General features: G+C 39.7%; 1 protein-coding gene across 2 annotated transcripts in view; it reads right to left on the bottom strand.

Moving 5' to 3' along the window:
- col24a1 (collagen type XXIV alpha 1 chain) overlaps positions 1-19806 on the bottom strand; it is an 80176-nt gene that overhangs the window by 36320 nt on the left and 24050 nt on the right. For both annotated transcript variants that reach the window (XR_014699166.1, XM_084548354.1), the window contains exons 7-24: positions 18731-18784; positions 16874-16918; positions 16269-16322; positions 15771-15815; positions 14629-14682; positions 14472-14516; positions 14049-14102; positions 13622-13666; positions 9743-9796; positions 8833-8877; positions 8386-8439; positions 7877-7930; positions 7195-7248; positions 4883-4936; positions 4744-4797; positions 3825-3869; positions 3580-3633; positions 2688-2732 (exon numbers count right to left, since the gene is read on the bottom strand). Coding sequence is in view for 1 of the 2 variants with exons in the window: in XM_084548354.1 (XP_084404480.1) it covers positions 2688-2732; positions 3580-3633; positions 3825-3869; positions 4744-4797; positions 4883-4936; positions 7195-7248; positions 7877-7930; positions 8386-8439; positions 8833-8877; positions 9743-9796; positions 13622-13666; positions 14049-14102; positions 14472-14516; positions 14629-14682; positions 15771-15815; positions 16269-16322; positions 16874-16918; positions 18731-18784 (909 nt within the window). In the remaining variant the exon portion in view is untranslated. The remainder of the gene's footprint in view (positions 1-2687; positions 2733-3579; positions 3634-3824; positions 3870-4743; positions 4798-4882; positions 4937-7194; positions 7249-7876; positions 7931-8385; positions 8440-8832; positions 8878-9742; positions 9797-13621; positions 13667-14048; positions 14103-14471; positions 14517-14628; positions 14683-15770; positions 15816-16268; positions 16323-16873; positions 16919-18730; positions 18785-19806) is intronic.

The following is a 19806-nucleotide window of genomic DNA, read 5'->3' on the forward strand; positions in this document are numbered from 1 at the left end:
ATTTGAGTAAAAATTCACACCCCACCATGAACCTGGAGATAAGCTAACGTTTATGTTTGCCGGTTGGACATTTTAACATAGAGATCTATAAGAACTGACTCGCTTTTGAAGCCTCAACTGGCCAATGGGAAGCTGCAGGTTTTGGTACTTGCTCCAATATTGTTGCTAAGTCAATAAAAGTGACCCTCACCATCCCAGACACCTCAGAACTTGTGGAATATTCAATATCCTATTTGGACACCCACTTGGTACGCAGAGTGCTTGAACAAGGAAGAATTTTCAAAAATATATTCAGTGGCTTGAGTGTCTTTTGCCAAAGGCTATAGAGCCAACGACAAACAAGTGATGATTGATTTTGGACATATACTTGGCCCATGTGTGTAAAATGTGGCTCCTAACTTGGAGACATCCTAGATCCACTCCTGCTGTAGAGGACTCCTTGTGGGAAAAACACTCACTAATGTAAACGTAGGAGTTATCAGAAGAGTTTAATCACTACCAGACCAGTCATCTGGGCTGGAGGCTGTGGTTTGGACCAGCGCCAGACCCTCCACTGGACAGTCTGAAGTTCAGGACCAACAGCAAGATTTATGGGTAACTAGTTAGACACTTAACCAGAAACCCCAGCTGTATTTTTTAAACTCTGTCACTTTGTTTACTTTCACAGGTAAAATATGAAACTTGACAAAAAAAATACAATGTCAGTATCCAGACTAAAGCAACATAATAATACTGTAGTGGTAATGTGGTTCTAGAAGTAGTAGTAGTAGTAGTAGTAGCAGTAGCAGTATTTTCTGTAGTACTAAATGCACTAAGCTCCATGCAGAACCTAAGTGTAATAATTCATATGACTGCCTGATGCAGACCACAGCGGTCAACCACTAAATCCAGTGTGGTCAGGCTGCTGCCGTCTTAGTTGTCTAGGCCAAATTCCAGTGTTGCATTTGATATATTGACTTTTATTATAGATAACAAGTTCTAAGACTACTTTTACTTGCACCACATTATCATTTAGTGTAGATTCGTATTTACTTTTATTCTTCACGCAAGCGTAAATGTGAGACAAAGTTAAAGACAAGAAGCAGACCACTAAGATAAACACAATGAGACTCTGTTCCATTCGCCATTTCCAGCTCAGCTAGCAAAGCTGACAGCCTGAAAGTGTTACTCATGTATCATCACCTTAAAGAGTATTATCCTGCTGAATGTAAGTAAAGCAGTTGTGTGTAAAGCAGTGGAAGGATGCAGCCTGCAGGCATGGGAACGGGAGCTCGAAATTGACCTCAAATCCCTTAATTGGGAATAGAAGTGGTACCCTGTATAGTTTAACAGAGGGAAGGGGTTTAAAGGGTTTTCCACATGACAGGGTCTTGACATGGGAGCTTTAACAGTAATGTTTCGAAGGTGGTCTGGATTCTCAGACAGCACGGGTCGGGTAGGGAAACTATTAACCATTAACCTTAATGTCATGGAGGAAATACAGCCCAGGTCACATATTGTTATGAGGTTCTCCCTCATGCATGCATGTAAGTACACAGCATATAGACATGTGAACTACATTTAAAGCCCGTCCATAGGTGACTTTGGTCACTGAGGACCAATAAATGTTTTATTAGACGTGAACTGCAGGGTGACACAAAAATGGAACACTCAGCAGCTAATCCAATCAGCTAAAATACACAATGCCCTTTAAACCTCCAGTAAAATTTCAGTTGGAACAGTTTATGAGAGGCCTCACGGTGACAACCAGGCACTACGTGAAGACAGGTGGACTAAGTCCTCATTGCAGCAACCCCATGTTAACTGCCTTTCTCAGTTTCTTGCACATTTAATTTATCTAGAAAGTGATGTAATGGTATTCATTAGAGTCTCCATATGTTTAGAGTTTTTTTTTTTCTCTGCACAGCCCCATGGTTCCTGTTTGGCTTCAAAGGCCTCTACTCAGTAACTGCTTAATGCCTCTCATATGTGCACTGCAGCAACACAGTCCAACATGGCCCACTTTGTTGCCTCTACTATTCACAGAATGCAAATATTAACATTAAGGGGCCTCCGGGAAGCACAGACCTACTTTGGATCTTCACAGCAGTTGTGTACATCTATGGATTTTACAAAGAGGAAACACATGCAAGCAACTTTTTAGGGTAAATGTGCTGGGTATAAAGAAATAACTCAAGCATAAAACAGACATATAAATACATTTGTTTTGGGATGCTTGCAAAATCACTTGACGGACACAGACCAGCATCTTTTTGGATCACTACTTCTCATTTAGTGACATGCAACATGAGCGCAAGTCTTGGGAAACAACAGACATCTAACAAACTTTCTGCAGAAATTGAGCCAAGAGGAGGTAACTTCCAAAAATCCCTGATTTGTGTTGCTTCTGTTTTACAGTGGACTTCTGATAATGTTGAGAAGAGGATCCAAACATTTCTAAGGATTAAAAGTGGGTCAGGAAAAAAATAACAGTCCACCAGACAGTGCTACTGTAACTTCCTCCACAGTTGCCACACTGGAGCTATTCATACCATTTGTGGTCTATGCATCTCTCTCTTAATGTAGTTAATCAGTAATAAAAGCTAAGGCTCAGACTCAACGCTGACACTCTTAAAGAGGGATTTAATGAAAAGCTACTAAGCCACACCATTATGGCCGTCAGTTGGTGAAGTGTGAAAGCAACTTACTTGTGGTCCAATTTTTCCAACATTTCCCATGTCGCCTTTCTCTCCCTGCAAGCAGTAAACATCAAACAGCGTGCTGGTTAGCTTCCTGTAATTAAACAGATCTCAACCACCATCATGCCCTGCTACTCAGGATATTAAGTGTAAAAAGGAACACACACACACAGACTGCATAGGACTGTGACTAACTTTGTGGTTTGCCATCATGTATGATGATGGAGCTGGAAGAAATAATATCCCCTCTAATTAAGAGCATGTTTACAACACAGTAAGTCCAGACAACACTGGAAAACACAGAGCCAATGGCACTCAGATGTAAGCACTAGACCATAATTAAGATTAATAAAATCCAGAAACACGTGATATGATGATTATGGCGCTGTAAATGTGGTGGGTTCAAAATCTAATTACAGCCAATAAAACAAGAAGAGAAACAAGCAATGAATGCTAAAGTAAACACATTGACTGACACTGAAGGCAAGCAATAAGGTTATTACTGTGTCCCAAAGATGAAGGTATTCAGTAATGTACACTGTATATAAAAAGTGGTCTTAGTGCAATGTGATAACACACATGCAAAGAGACTTCTCAATTTCTTTTAGTCATTTTGATCACACAGCCCAAATAGTCCTACTCTGGTCTGTTATAAAAACACAAAACATCTCTGAAAAAACATTATGTTTACTACTGAGTGATCTATTCACAAATAATCTTCAGAATGACAAAAAACTATGAGTGTAAAAATGGCCTAACTTCTTTCTACTGAGTACAACTTAAGGCATCCAGAGATATAAAACTGTTCCTGACACAAATGTATACATCTGTAATTGTAGTGATAATGCAGTCACAGCAAAGCCGTAACACAACAGTAAATACATATTGAAGGTAAACCCACCTCCAAACCCTCAGGGCCAGGTTCACCTATGTAGCCTTTCCTTCCAGATCTTCCCTACAAAGATATGCAGAGACACACGTGCACACACATACAAGTACTGATCAAGAGATAGTAAAGCTCTTAACGTGTATATCACATCAAATCACAGCTGCTTCCTAAAAGAACATCCAATTAAATTGTTTCATTCCAACCACCTGTAAATGTGAGTCTTTGTGTGTGTGCATATTCAAATTGTGAGTTCTTACAGTGGGTCCAATGCTGCCGGGTGGGCCGAGAGGTCCTTCATCACCCTGAGGAAACACAGCATAGTTTATAGAACACAAATATTCACAAAGATACACTCTCATGCAACAGAACCCTGTCATGTAATCACATAACAAACATGAACAACAAATGCATACATGAAAATGTTGATCTACAAAAAGCTCATTGTTTACAGAGACCATATATTTAGAAACGGGACTTCCTGCCTCTGTACGACATGAATTTTAAACGACACAGCACAGTAGCAGTTAGAATTAATTAATTTGTTATGAAGTGTAAGTCACACTTAACTAACGTGATAAAAAAGAAATGTATTTGTCATCAGAAAATTTAACTTTCCACACATGTTTAAGTATTAAAAGGGGCACCTGGTAGCTTTAGCTTAGTGTTAATAAAAATATTTGCTGTACTCCTCTAGTTTCTGAAGTCACAGAAAAATGCTGACTACAGTCACATGAAATAAAAAATAAATAATGTACTCTTATGTGACTCAAGTATGTGTCAGTTCACGGCCAGCTCTACACCTTTGTGAATGGGTGCCAGGTTTTTGCTGTAACGTTCAGCACAATGGAAAACTGTATGTCTTGTGCACCATTTAAAGGGATCAGTTCTTCTTTCCAGAGCAGGAAAAATATCAGTCCTGTTTTTTCAAGCACGCAACGGTGAATCATGACTTCACCTGGTGGAACGTGCCTCAAGAGATATCACACAGGAAAAAAAAAAAAACTCCGACTTGGATCTGAGCTGCAACAGTTTGAAATATGACTTGATGCTACCTGAGAGGCACGAGGCAATGTGTTGACAGATCTTGATCAAATGAAGCCACATTTTCCACCTCCAAGTATCAGTGAATCTAAAACCTGAGCACACGTGTTGAACTCAGGTGTTAAACTGCCTCACCTGCGTTCCTTTCGGACCTGGTGGGCCTTGGGGACCTCTTGCACCCTGCAAACCCTGAAATGCAGTTGGATGCATGAATTCAGCTGGATGGACAGAGTGGAAGAGTGCATGGAAATAAAGGGAGACAAAGAAGACTTACCTTTGGTCCAGGTGGACCATTGGGCCCTGGCACTCCAATGTCTCCAGGAAATCCCTTAGAAAATCAAGAGAGAGATGCTATTATTAAAATAAATATATATATATAGTTATTGTGTCAACAGAGTTGTATAATACCAAGCATTAATCCAACTCATTGCATCTCTGGGTGTAACACAGGACACTACATTTTACATTCCAGTTATGGTCCCACTAGGTCTGACAGTTGTGGGCCTTTTATGTGCTGATGTACTACAGCAACGCCTCCTTGCAACTAACTGCAGGTGTCCTGCATAAATCTGCATCAGACAGACACAGGGGCAGCGTCTTTCTTGAGCGTAGGCGGGCTTATAGAAAACTGATGTAAAAACAGTGACAACTGCTACTGAGCTGAATACCTCCAGGCATACCTGCGATGACACAATCACTCATTTAAGAAGATATGCCTGCTGGCTGTGGCCTATGTGACCTTGACTCATGTAGCACTCCTGAATGCTGCATGTGTCTATGACATTTCCATGCTTTTCACATGCTGTGCAGCATCAACAATGACTCTTTGACAAAAAGTGAAGTATCCAACATCCAAAACACAGGCTGCTTGAAGACTATTCAAGAAACAGAAAAACAAACGTCTAAATGTTGTTTTAATGCTGTAAAGGGAAGATGACTGGTGTCTTAAATGCTTGCAATCAAACAATCATTGCACAACTGAAGAGTGAATAAGTAAAGCGCAAAACAGGGAATCAGAGTGAAATCTATTATCTGATCTTATTATGATATACTGCAGAAGGCTCAGTAGTCACCATGGCAGGGGCTGCAATCATTGTTTCTACTAGACTACCACACTATCTAATTTATAAGTGAAACTGTTGATGTTAGAGTGTGAAGGAAACAAAGGACAATACAATCATCAAAAAGTCATCTTTGAAATCTCGTATTTCCCATAACATCATTTCAATGTAAGAAGATCACCTAAAACTCCATTAGTTTTCAAGACATCAGGTCATAGATCAAAGTGAAGATCAGCAGAAACACCACACAATCACACATTCATTACTAATTAACAGTGACCATGAATGTCTAGCAATCTTGTAAAACATATGTGTCTATGTTGGAAATGCCAATTACAACTGTTTTACTACACCAAGTAATCTGTAGATTGCTGTCTCAACATATTACTGAAACTGTAATAACAATATGCACTTGACAATATTTTAGAGTTCAAGGTGTCATGCCACTTGTATCAGTACAGTGTGAGTGTTTATCCCTCAGGTCGGTTCCTTTTTGCTGCTGTGAACACAGCAATCACATTTGTGAAACCAGTGAACCAAGCTGAGCCAGACTAGAGAGGGCTTTCTTACCCCGACTGCAAAAGCTCCCCAGAGCAGTTCTTTCACCATGTGAACACATGTTGCCCAAGGAGTAAGGCGCCTACCAAGTTTCTGCGCTCACTGTGGCATAAATAATCCCACATTGGGATCATTTCTTATTGTCTCATCTTATCCAAGTCTGAAAACTGCTGCTCCAGTAGAGGTGTGTGGCAGCACACTGCTGCTCCTTGGGAGGTGTGTGGCAGCAGCAGGGCATTGTCTCATCATATACACTTAAACCTTGTTTTCTACACGCAGCCTAGTTGCTTGATCCGAACATATTGTTTATACACAGAATACTAGTACATGAACCAGAGAGCACAGTTAACACCATGGCCCAACTAGCTGCCTCTGCTCCTCTTTATTTAATTATTTCTTAAAAAATTTTATTTTATTTTTTTTTTGCAAAATTATGACCAATTACAAACTGATTGCAAGAACATAGCGTTGAGGGACTGTCAAAACTTTGTCTCAATTGCTCTGTAAAACACAAACTGAACCAAGGTTAAATGCAACACTGTAACAATACCGTATCAATTACTCCCTGTATTCAGACAAAATATAGGTGTGAAAACACCCTTATGCTACCTTCTGTCTTTTTCTTACTCATGTTTCTGTGCATTTAGTTTACAAGCCTGAAAACAAAAGATGGAATCTGTCCTAAACAGCTGATAACTGGCTTCCATTAAAGCTCATCTAACTAATATTAAGTGCAAATCAATGAATGGGTGCAGTGACTTGAATTCAGGTTGTTACACTTGAATTGCTTATAAAACTGCACAGCAAAATGATTGTTCAGATGTTCAGAATGTTCAGATTGTGTGATCGTGTGTTCATTTCATATGGCTTGTTTTATGCATACAGACCTCATTGTACGCAGAGACAAATATTTTACATAATAATAATACTACTTCAAAAAGAAAAAGAAAACTTGATAACATCCTACCTCTGGTCCTGGAGGCCCAGATGGTCCTTGTGCCCCAATTTCTCCAATTCTACCCTGTTTAAAATACAGAAAAGAAAACCAGAGACAATAGTTTAAAAAAATAAATAAAAAAAACACAGCATGAAAATGTGGAATCAAAAAAATCACTTTTACTCTGTGTAAGTGACGTTACATTATTTTCTGACAACAATTTGATACTATTCAATAACCCTTCTCTTCTGTCACCTTGTCAGCTCCACTTTGCCACTGACAATAAAATATTTGGCTCTGAGGAACTTACACTAGGAGGAGGCTGGAGCCAGTGTGGACTGAATGGATGAAACACTTCAGTAGCACTTACCCTAGTTAATCTGCAGCTCTTTTGGCAAATGTATGTGTAAAAAAGTTTACATACTTCTCCTTCTTATTACACTGGTTCAACTATGTGATTATTCTCATTACTCTAGACCACCATGAATTGTTCACCTTGTTCCTTGCAGGGGAGCTTTTAATGTTTCATATTTCTTCTTTAAAAGAGTCTTTTGACAAGCAAACAAATTATGTGGTAAACCATGCTTACTCTGCTTTGTCAAGTTTAACAAAAATGGAACAAACACGCCAAGGCACTAATAAATACACATTCAGTAATTTCTACACATGCACCCATATATGCACAGACACATACACACTCACACGAACATACCGGCGGTCCTGGTTTCCCTCTGGGTCCAGGAACACCTGGTGCACCAGAAGCACCCTGAAAGATACAGACACAGTTCTCTTAAACTGGTCATACACACCCTTTGTGTGTGTTTCCATACAACACAGTGCATGTCTGGATGTGCCTCCCTCATCCACATGGAAAAAGCCTTATGTGATGACTTCATATGATTAATGAATCATCATCTGCATGTATTTAAACTCACACCATGTATTTCTGAATATATGGAAGTGCTTTACTTTTTTCCTGATTTAGAAGACAACTGTTCTTTCATAGTTATTGTCCAGTTATTTGTAACAGCTGAAAAACAAAGCTCACATCAGCATGTTTAAAAAACCTGAAACAGAATGCATTAATCGTAGACGTATTATCAGGTCATATGTGTCTCTGTGTGCTGGGGTTGTAGAAAGTGACATCATGTCCGATAAAAGTTACTGATTGTTGTGTTAGATGCCAAGTGGTATGTAATTCTTGTGACACAGAAGACCTACCTTATCACCTTGGTACCCCATCTCTCCTGGCTCGCCCCTATGTCCTACTTCACCCTAGATTTCATGGTATCATACAGAGATATAACACAACACCACCCTGCAACAGTAATCCTAACACAACCATAGATAACAAATAGATTGAAAAAAACCAGTGCACATTGTACAGTATATTGTAAAACATATACACATTACATTGTGTAGGAACACGTTAAAACCATCAAAATCCATTGACCAGATTGTAAGAAGTTATATAGCAGCAATAGCAATATTTAACATAAAGAATTGCTTATACATACTGTCGTTATATTGAACTTTATATTGAGTTCAAATTAGTGACTGTGTTACAAAAATGTCCGCAGGGTCTCTCATAATATGTCAAATTATGTCAGCTAAGCTAGTGACACATTACACACAGATGCACTGCAATAATATAAATATTTAGATCACCTTATCACCTTTCAATCCAGGCAGGCCGGCTCGTCCTGCTGGGCCCTGCCACGGAGTGAAGAGAGGAGGGGGGAGGGAAAGTTGAAAAATCAGTCAGACAGAATGAAAGAAAAGCAAGGACGCTGATCATTATGTTTATACATGTCAACAAGGGGTGCAACGGTATTTGTATTCGTCCCGTGGTGTCACGGTTCGGTGCACGCAGTCATACAGTAAATACGTCTGAGTGAGTAGCCTATTAAAAAAAAAGTCCTCACTTCAATCCAGGTGGCGGTAATGAGTCTAAAAGCTGCCAGCAAACGTTATTAGCCTACAGAAGAAGAAAAACAGACGAAGAAGAACAGTAACTGACAGTGTGGAGCACGGATGGATGTACTAAGAGAAGTGTGGAGTTGGAAGAGCCGTCGGCTTCATTTAAAACACCAGTGTGGGAACACTTTGGTTTCCCGGTGCAACATAACGGCGATGGCACGCCCTCAGTTTATCTCTACAAGAAATTGTGCTTTTTCTTTTCCTCTATATGAACAAAATGAATGAATGGTATGAGAACCCTCCTAATGCATCTGTTTTATGTTTTATTCAAATTTTTACTTTTACTTTTTACTTTTATAACAGGTGGTGGTTTTTATTTTTTCAGTCTATTGGTGTCAAAATAAATGAAAAAAGTTAGTTTTATACGTGTGAGTTTTTGTTGCTTTTTTCCCGTTGTACCAAACCCATACCGAACCGTGACCCCCACACCGAGGTACGTACCGAACCGTGACTTGTGTGTACCGTTACACCCCTAATGTCAACATATGTACATGTTAAGTCTAGATTTATGCCTTTCATTATTAATTAATAAACTAACAGTATTGTACAGTGTTTTCCTAAAATTTAGAGCATTAGCAGCAGCCAATATCTAGCCTACCTGAGGTCCCACCAAACCAGGCAGTCCTCGTGGTCCCTCAGGCCCTGGATCCCCCTGTGGAGAGAATGACATAATATTTATGTATCACAAATGCACAGAGCCATTAATACTACTTGTACTGGACTAACACTGAGTAACATTATTTACACAAAATATTTCTGATCCCTTCTTGACATGAGCGTTCCTTTTAAGCAGTGCTGACAGTGTATTCTGTAGACTTGTATTGGTCTGGGCTCGGCCCTGCTCACCTCTACTGGCCCACAACATCCACTCTTAATTGACAGAGGTGAGGTGAGAATGGCCAGAAAGTGTGATCAGGTGGTTTTCGCTGTGTTTTTGAGTTGTGGTGACAACAGTAAGTGTGTGCATGTGTGTCTAGGTTCAAAAGAGCACATGCACATTGTTCCACTGACAAAGAGTAATTAATGGCAGATTTCTGTGCCTGTGTATGGACATGGATTCCTTTGGTATTGTAGTAAAGGTTTTATTTATTAAGAAAACCAGTACCCTGCCTAATTAAGTTTTTATTCATGCTTGAGACAGAGTGAAGGCTTGAAAGTGACTGGAGTAAGTGTAAAACAATGTCTTTGGCAGAATTTGTTCCTAGAAAGCCACGAGTAAAGTCAAGGTCTGTAAACGATCAAATCATAGAATGAATGTCAATGATTATAAAACAACTGAGAATCCAACATTTCTACCACTTCTTTGCAGCAAATCTCGACATTAAAAAAGTTAGTATAACAAATCTGACATTGTACCAACTGACCAATGTCAGATATAAATACAAAAACAAAATAAAAGCTGTAAGTGAGAGGTGAGTGAGAGAACATGGCCTATGGTGTGTCATTCGGACATGTGGCTTAAACTAGAAGTCCATCTGGACCCTGTAAGATCTGCGTTTGATGCTGCAGCTTCACTGTCGTACTGCGACACGCCAAACACAAATCACATGTTCCACCAAAAGAGGCTTTCAATAGCGAAAACATAAAAAAAAAAAAAAAAAAAAAAAGATCAACAGAAAAGAGAACAGAAACCTCTGGTGTCCACCAATCCAGCTGTAGTGATCTGGTGCATCAACATACCTCACTAAGCCTTTGCTCTAACTGCTGTCAAGAGGAGGCCTGACTGCCAGGTGGTTAGAGATCATCCAAACCACTATCTGCCAGCCACACGGGAAGACAAGTGATTCAAGACCAGATGAAAACCAGATTGTTGCATTCCTGTTCTTCTTGTTTCAACACAACCATGGTAGCCTCAAAATCCAATCAAATATTAAATGCTTCTGCACACAGGGCTGTCATGTCAAGTGTTTCATATCTAGATACAATCCAAATCAGATTAAAGTTTTTTTTAATTTACACTTGGCTACATATACAACATGTACCTCGTAGCCACAAATTTAACTGGCTGCATACCAGCCAGGGTTGGCCTTCCTCCAATCCTAATGCACACTGGAAGAATTACTTACGCACTTAAACAGTTTAAATAAATCATTGTAAGCATAAGAAAAAAAAGTTCTTCACAGGCAAAACAAGGCTCTCTCACCCACACCTATGCAGAAGTCACTGGGCTAGTTTTCAATTGCTTCTTTAGTGAGGTCTAAATGGTTTGGCTGCAAACTACAAACCCCTGTGTTTCCTATCTGACTAGACTGACTGTAAATAGGGTCTATCACATTCCCAAAATGTAAAACACCAGTGGGAAAAATTAATTTAGATTACAGTGTTTGAGTGGATAAAGCCTTTCTATGTGCTGTCCACATGTCTGCAGGATAAAGTGGGATAATGGAACTGTCATATGAATGAAGCATACATTACATGCATGCACACTTTTCTTTGCAGCTACAGCATTTTGGAAATCTGTCGCAATAAATCATTACATAAAGATCATAGTCCTATCATCAGCTCCATCAGCTTATTAATGGTGCATAGTGTTTATTCAGTCACATACCACTAAAGCTCAAAGTCAAGCCAAAATACATTGTAAACACACTTGCATCAGAAATTATGCTCAACATCACTGAACGAGGTCAAGTGTGGTTCACTAGCCGTGAGGCACAAAGTGTGTGGCACCTTAACAGAGACTTAAGAAGTATAATGTAAACCCAGGAAAGGAAAAGAAAGGGCTTAAGAGAATGACAGACTCTGACAACGTGAGGTTTTATTACCACTGTGGCTTCTGACTTATGATTCTGTTTAAATTACAACCAAAGCTCACAATTTGTGGCAAAATACTCTTTCCATACATCAACATTAATCTTATCTTAAGAAAATGGACTGACAGCAAGTCAGCACCGACCCCCTTTGACCATTTTGGTGGGTTTTATATGGTGACGGACAGAGGAGTAACAGTGATGTAGTCATACAAGTCATCTGAGTACTGTGGAGTTGAATTTGCTGAAATGGCTCTGATGGTTGCAGGACAATCAAATTGTGTCCAGGTGTATTTTTTCCTCTTCATTTCCATATTGAAATCTCAGTGGCATGTTACCACACTCTGGTACCATATTCTGATGAGAATTGAAATTCAAATTTAAGAAAAACTGTTTTATTTTAAAGCCTTTGTGTTCTCTGTATATATTTTTTTATCTGTAACCATCTGCTAGATGAAAGCATTGTTTAAGTAAAAACAAAATACTTAAACATGTGTCTGAATATTTCATGGCTGACTGTGTTAGTATTAAAGCTGATTTACAGCCAGAAGCTGAGGTGAAGGTTGAGGAAACCCCATCCCTCCAGATGTGTCTAGTGCCACATAATGATCCCCTCAAACACCCCTATAAATCTGCTCAGAGGACAGCGAACTAGCATAAATGAAGCTTGAAAGGGTGGCACAGGGAAGGTGTTGTTTCCAGCTGTATTCATTTTGTTGACATTAACATCTAGATGTTTAAGCGGCCTCTGTGAACTCACGCTGTACTACATTCTGCCGTAAAAAAGAAAAAGAAAAAAAATATTCTCTATTAGACCTATGACTGGAGTGTAATGAGAACCTCCCAGGTTCTCTCTCACCATTACGGTGGGAGTGTTTTTCTCAAACACCATGTTGATTTGTAAAATTAAGTGAGACAGTTCTAAATAGTTTTTGCAGTGGTGTCTAGGTATGTTTTCAACAGTCCTATTGTTATGATGAAATTATTAAAATGTGTTGCTTGTGACATGACAAGTTATCCGTTTTACTAACACTAATTAATGCTGCAATATCTTAACTGGAATGATGCACATTTTTATGCAGAGTCGCAGACCCATTTGTTTGATTAATGATAAAGATAAGAGATATGTCAAGATTAGACAAAAAAGGTCGCCCCAGTGGTACAGCTGTAATGCAAGCTCCACTGTCTGTACACCTGCCCTACTATCCACACAGGACATCTTCATAATCTGAAGTTGAATTCCTTCATTTCCTCTGTACCTCATAGCTGCACTTCCTCAACAGTTTCCAACATCTGGACCTTTTAAACATGCTAAGCCCATGTTAAGGTCTGAAGCTTTTCATATTTACATTCTATTTGTTTGAATCCCTCAGGATTACTTAAAGCCTTAACAGTGGCCAAACTCTAAACACACAGGAAATAACTTTTGGCAGTCACTCTGTCAGTAGAGGCAGTTGTTAACAGTGAGACTCATAATACATCTATACAAAAGAAGAAGCAATATTGCAAGTCTAATCAAGAAATAGCTGGCAGCAAGAAAATCATCCTGCCGTCAATCAACCAAACCTCACTGTAATCATTACAGACAGGCAAGCAGAATAAAAAAACGACAGACGAGGACAGACAGACGCACAATTGTGAGCCAAGTGAAGATACATCTAACAAAGTGCCGATGAGACACTGGGAAATGTAACATTAAAAATTACCTCTGCTAAATATAAACTCACCCTCAGACCAGGGAAGCCACTGATGCCAATCCCACCAACAGGGCCCTGTGAAACATCACAGCAACATCCTAAGTACACAGGACAGGAAATTTACAGTACAGAAAATTTCTCATTCTCAAGGCTACTGTACAATGGGCAAATCTAACCTCCTAAATGACAAAGCATCTCAACACACATATTTATGTCTGAAACCCAGGACTGCTCAGTAAAATTGAAAAAAAGTTTAAAAAAAACTAAACTTTGCTCAAAAAGCTGTTTCCAAATGTACTATAATATTAGCTATTTATAAAGTTGTACAGTTGAACAGATTAATATGGTTTCTGTTCATCCACTGTGTTGCAGAATGACTTGTTAATGCAGGAAACAACAAGATAGGACTGAATAGGAGGAAAACGGCATTCACCAGGAGGCAGATACGAGTTCTCACCTCATTGCCATCTGGGCCAGGAGGCCCCCTCTCTCCTGCATCACCCACCACACCCTGGCAGAGAAGTACACTCACGTCATGCATGTCATGTAGCGTTCAGTTTCAAACTTACAGTTAGCATTTACGACACAGTTTCCTCTAACTATTGCTCAACGTTAACTTTACATGAAATAAAAATGGTGCAAGATCTGTCAGTATGTTAACTAGATAAAACACTGGGCCCACTTGGCGACTTCAACACAGTAGCATAGTTTTAAAATACTGCATTTGCAATATGGCTCTCTTGTCTTAGCTCTCTCTGCACCATTTAACCTGTGGTCCTCAGTGTCCTTTTTACATAATTTTCCACACAAGAATATCTTTGCTGTTCAGCAAACTAGGAATTGTGGCTGAAAAAATAAAAATAAATAGATTCATTATTACGTGTCTTCCTTTGGGGCCAGGTTTTCCAACAGGACCGGGAATGCCCTAGAAAATAAAAACAAGTTGATGCATTACTACTATAAAAATTTAATCAATGGAATCATGACCAAAAGGACTCCGACATGACGTGCACTTAAAACAAATAAACATCACTCACTTTCTCTCCCTCCAGTCCTGGCGGCCCAGCAACACCAGGAGGTCCAATGAAACCCTGAAAATGAGCAATATTTCATTTCGGTGTTCTGTGTTCCAACACCACAAAAACACATCTACAGTGTGAAAGAGAATTTAATTTGGTAAATCACTCCACTGTGCTTCTATTAAACCTGGCACCAAAAAAGCTGGTATAGTGGTAACACAGCATGTTGAAGGAAGCAGCACGTCAGTCTCATAAGGTTGGGAGTTCGAGCCTCACACAGGGCACACATTTTACAGAATTTCCCATGGGATGCCATGATGAATCAATCTTGTACTGAGCTCTTGTGTCTGTGAACTCACACAGTACTACAACATCATTTAGAATTAAGTATTTTCTGCATTTCTATGACTGAAATAATATTTGGCGTCGCTGGCTAGATGCTTGATATGTCACACTCTTTTTACATTTGTTGGCTGGGTAAGTACAATGAGGTGACATGAAAATCTCGAGTAATTTCAGTAAGAGGCAGGATCAGTGTTGCTGCCTTTCCATTCAACACAAAACACAGCTGCAGCAAAGAACTACTTTTGCTGTATTCCGGTTTTTAGTTGGTTAGTTGGTGTACGCTAAAGGTGATGTGTATGAGTCATTTGTGCATTCTTGTCCCACCATTTCATTCCTTTTCTCTTTCACACATTCACACTCCAGCCTTGTCTGTCTGTGAGGCTCCTTTTCCTCAGTCTGACACAGTAATCCCGGATATCCTCTTTCTCTGAGCAGCAATGCTGCACTTAAGTCCCTTCTCTCACTAGCTCATTTGACCCCTTTACCTTTGCTTTCATACTTTCTCCCATCTGTTTCTTTTCCATCCCCTTTTCTTTTCCTACATTCTCCTGTCTTGCAGCATTCCTTACAGAGGAATGAACTGTAGTAAGAAGAAAATGTCAGCCTTCGTGGTGACAACACAGAGTTTGACCAGCCCCCACAAGCAGATTCAGATTCAAGGCAGTATGTCAGAAATACAAGTCAGACCTTGACCAGTCTCTCTGGAGGAAGGCAGATGGTCTGACACTGTCCTAATCCTTTCAGAAAATAAAGTATTCAATCGAGAACTGCCAGAAAATTAGGCAAAATGACTGAAGAGATATACTTGTACTTACACGGACACCTTTAGGTCCAGGACTACCTTGTGGCCCAGCTGAGCCCTGCAAGAAACAATAATAAAAACTCTGATGAGAAGGCTCTATTGTCACAGTAAAATCAGCCACATCGATTTCACATGGTGAAACTCTGAAAGGAGCTTAGAAGAGAAATGCAGTTGGCTGTAGACAGTTGACTGCAAATACATTCTGTTTATACTTTAAGTCGCACTTTATATTTTCTCATCCCTACTGCTGGCAAATGAAAACAAAGGAAATAAAGACCATTTATGTCTGCATTTCATTGTAAGCTACAGTACATTTTCAAGGGGAAACAGCAAATGTTTATCACTTATGTCCAAATCCAAAATGAGCATGTAATGTGCACATTGCAGCAGAAATCAGTGTGCGTTTGGCAGTTATGATTATTATGGTTATGTACTCTGTTGGGTTCTCAGTAAAGCAATGAAGAATCTTAAAGGATTCATGAAGAAGCTATTTTTGTGTTTTTCACTGCACCTGCCTGCCAGGGTAACCTGCAGCTCCAGCTTCCCCAGAAGGTCCTGGTATGCCCTGCAGCAAACACAGAGAATGAATGAATGAACAGTGAATAGGGAGATTAGGTGAATGGATAAAGTGAAAGAAGAGAAACACTGACTTCTACCAGCTCTGCCAGCAGGAATAAAACAAGCACTGTTCATTCCAGACAACCCTGTCTACTAACTGCACTTTTCTGCACCCCTCCAACCCACCCCTCCCTCACTGTCTCACTTTGCTGTTGTGCCAGCCCACTGTAGGGCTTGTTACCTGTACTTTGACAAGCTGGAAATGTTTTGCATCAAGGTAACAGGAAGAAACAGAAGATAAAAGGAAACAGCTGAATGACTGGTGTAACTGGTTTACAACATATGCAAGCTGTGGTTGTATATCTGTACAGTATATGGACCACTCCAGTTTGTGTATACTGTATACGTTTGCGTACGCATGCTGTGACACAGACAACCAGCATCAGTCCATCTACTGACTTAGACTTTAAACCTTTAAAGAAATGCAGTGATGGACTTCCGGCGATATAAAACTGCTGTTTACGAACACACACATACTGTACGCACGGGACTACTTACTTGTTCTCCTGGCATTCCAGGTGGACCTGGATAACCTTTGGGACCCTTAAAAATGAATTAAACAAGTATTTTGAGTATTTCTGAAGCATAAACACAGGACAAAGAATTCACAGTCATTCCAGTTGCTCTAACAACTAATCATGCACTAATTAAAGCTCAATACTAAAGGAGGTCTACCGTGTATCATGTTCACTGAGGTAGTTTAACACAAAGCACAAATTGAGGCCAATGTTGATGCCCAAAGGCCGTGTCATGAATCAAAGCACTGGACAAATTCAAGTGCAGTCAAGGGACTGCCAGAGTGATTGCAATTCACTGGGGGGCAGTGGTGAGGGGACACGTGAATGTCTGCACCAAGTCATCCTGACTTTGTCTGTCCAAAATCACACAGCAAGTCTGGCACAACATGGTGGACCAACCAACTGCCCAAACAAAAGCTACATCAGTAGGAAAACAGTCTAGCAGTAGTGGTTTGTGGACAGTGTGCATGGGATTGTCCTGAGGAAGAAGGTGATGATTCAAGATGTGATGTGTTTGTCTCAAAATGGGACAGCTTCTTTAAAACAAAACAAGCTCTTTTGCAGAATACAGCACGGGTGAGGTTTAAAAAGGAAAAGGACACAATTAAAATATAAAGAGCTGTGGAATTAAAAAGCAGTAAATGATACAACTGGAGAAGTTGGCTCATTCTGATCCAACGCTAGTTCTGTGCTCCAGCCAAATCCCACATTTAGTTAAATAAGCACATCTTCTTTGAAAATTAAACAGGATTTATTGTTCAGTAAATCAGAGCTTTTCTTTTTCCCTTTGGAGTGATAATCAACAACAGATGTTTGCAGCTACAAAACACAAGGTCAGGGCCAGGTCAGTATCTTTTTGGGGCAGTGACAGACGTTCTTGAAGAGTCCCACCGACTCTGTTGTGCACTTCACAGGTTGTGACACATGAGCCTTCACACTCAATAATAGGCCCACATAGGGGTAAGGAGCATAGGCCTCGAGCCAGTCATTTCCTCTGAAAATATCTGTTGGGGCACAGTTCATGTGCTGGGTATATTAGGTTCAGCTACTGCAAACAGTGGTGTGGCCTCCTGGGAGGAAGGTTAAGGCCAGCTATGTGAAGACCAGACTCAAGAGATTCAATAAGAGCCTACTTAGACAACTGTGTAGACATAGCCATGTCAGCGGCAGGATGATTACGTCTATTGATGATTACAACGTGGCCCTTAAAGCGAGACAATGAACACACTAAAGAATCTGAATTAACTATTGCACAATCATCAATGGCTGTGTGAAGGATGGATAAAGGGAGAATGCCAGTGTCCTTTAATTTATTGATAGCAGCACCCATGATTTCTTTTTTTATAGGCATGACGATTGCTGATCTAGGACCTGAGGAGGCGTGGGATATGACCACCTGACCCGTCGAAGAGTGCTTTTCCTCTTTCAGATGACCTCTGACCTTGACTTCAAGGACTATTAGATTTAAGCAAGGCAGCAGCACATCCTAATACAGAGATCACAAACCCAAAATGAGAGAAGGGCAGACTGGCATATAAGTTATATGAAGTGAAGAGGCAGGTAGATGAAGTTATACATATGCTGTATACATTTCCTCCTACTGAGACAACGATGGACTGAAGACAGACAGCATGATTAGGTGAAGAAGACAGTGGGTATGCAAATACACAGGATTTAAAGAAAATTAAAACAAAAAAACATCCTCCCTTCAAACTAAAATACAGTCCCACACATTTCATTAAAATATAAAAAACAAACTTAAGTACTGCCACACACACACAAACATATTTTCAGACAGGTCTGTAGTTTCTAAGGAGTTAAACATATTATATCTTACCAGTGGACCTGGGAATCCATCCGGTCCTGGTAGACCTGGTGGACCTCGGTCACCCTAATGAAACAAATGGAAGATCTTTGTCATTTAAGAGAATAAGACCATAAGACAAGATATTGATCGGATCCCATTGCTAAAACTTTATAAAGGTAATGTAACAATGACTGGCAGTGCACTAAAATATAACCAATATTTTAATGCATTTAGTTAGAGAAAATTATTAAATATGACTAATAACTTAACCTTCTTACTTTCTCAAATGATTAATGAACTGATTCACTGATTCAACAGACTATTCATTATTTAAGATAAAGAAAGTAGTATTGAATTTTTCACAGGTTAATGAGATGGACAGCTCAAACGAGATGAGCGCCTCAGAAAGTGTCTACCATGTTTTTATAAGAAAGATGGCTGCCTCTAAACCAAAACCATATGTTGCGAGATTTTCAGCTATTCTGAAAAATTAGGAAGGACGTCAGGTGAGAGGGTGAAAGGAGATTAGACAAATTATGCTCATTTTTGTGTCTGAACAGCTCATACAGAGTACAGAGCACAGAGTACAATGCACAGTCATTCGGTAGGTTAAATTTTTGCCATTATAACATTTCTTTTCAGTGCAGTATATAATTCAGCATACATTTCTTTTGATCATTCAGTTAGGTACTGTGCAAAACCCTTTGGTGCTGCTCATAGAGGACAGCAGCAAGACAGTTTTTTTTAAGTCTTAAGTTTTATGGAGGTTTTATGGCAGGAAAACCCCTTGGGTGAGACTACAGGTCCACAACAATTTGTCTGACATGACAATGAAGTCACTATAATGCTGGTTTTAAGAGAACTTTAATATTTATCTGGGGGAATTTCTATAAGTACGCGGAGTGTTGAATTTTCATGCAGAGAGTTCAGGTCAAGAGATTTAGCAGCACTGCTCAGGAAAATCATTATTATAAGAATGTCTGGAAGAAAAAGAGACGATGATGGAATGAAACCAGATGTGTTGACACAACATGAGATATGGCCAGTTATCATACATCATAGTAAATAGAATTAACAAAAGAACATTAGGGGAAGTTGTTGAATGC

The sequence above is a fragment of the Chelon labrosus genome (assembly GCF_963514085.1).
Source record: "Chelon labrosus genome assembly, chromosome: 7".
Lineage (NCBI taxonomy): Eukaryota > Metazoa > Chordata > Actinopteri > Mugiliformes > Mugilidae > Chelon > Chelon labrosus.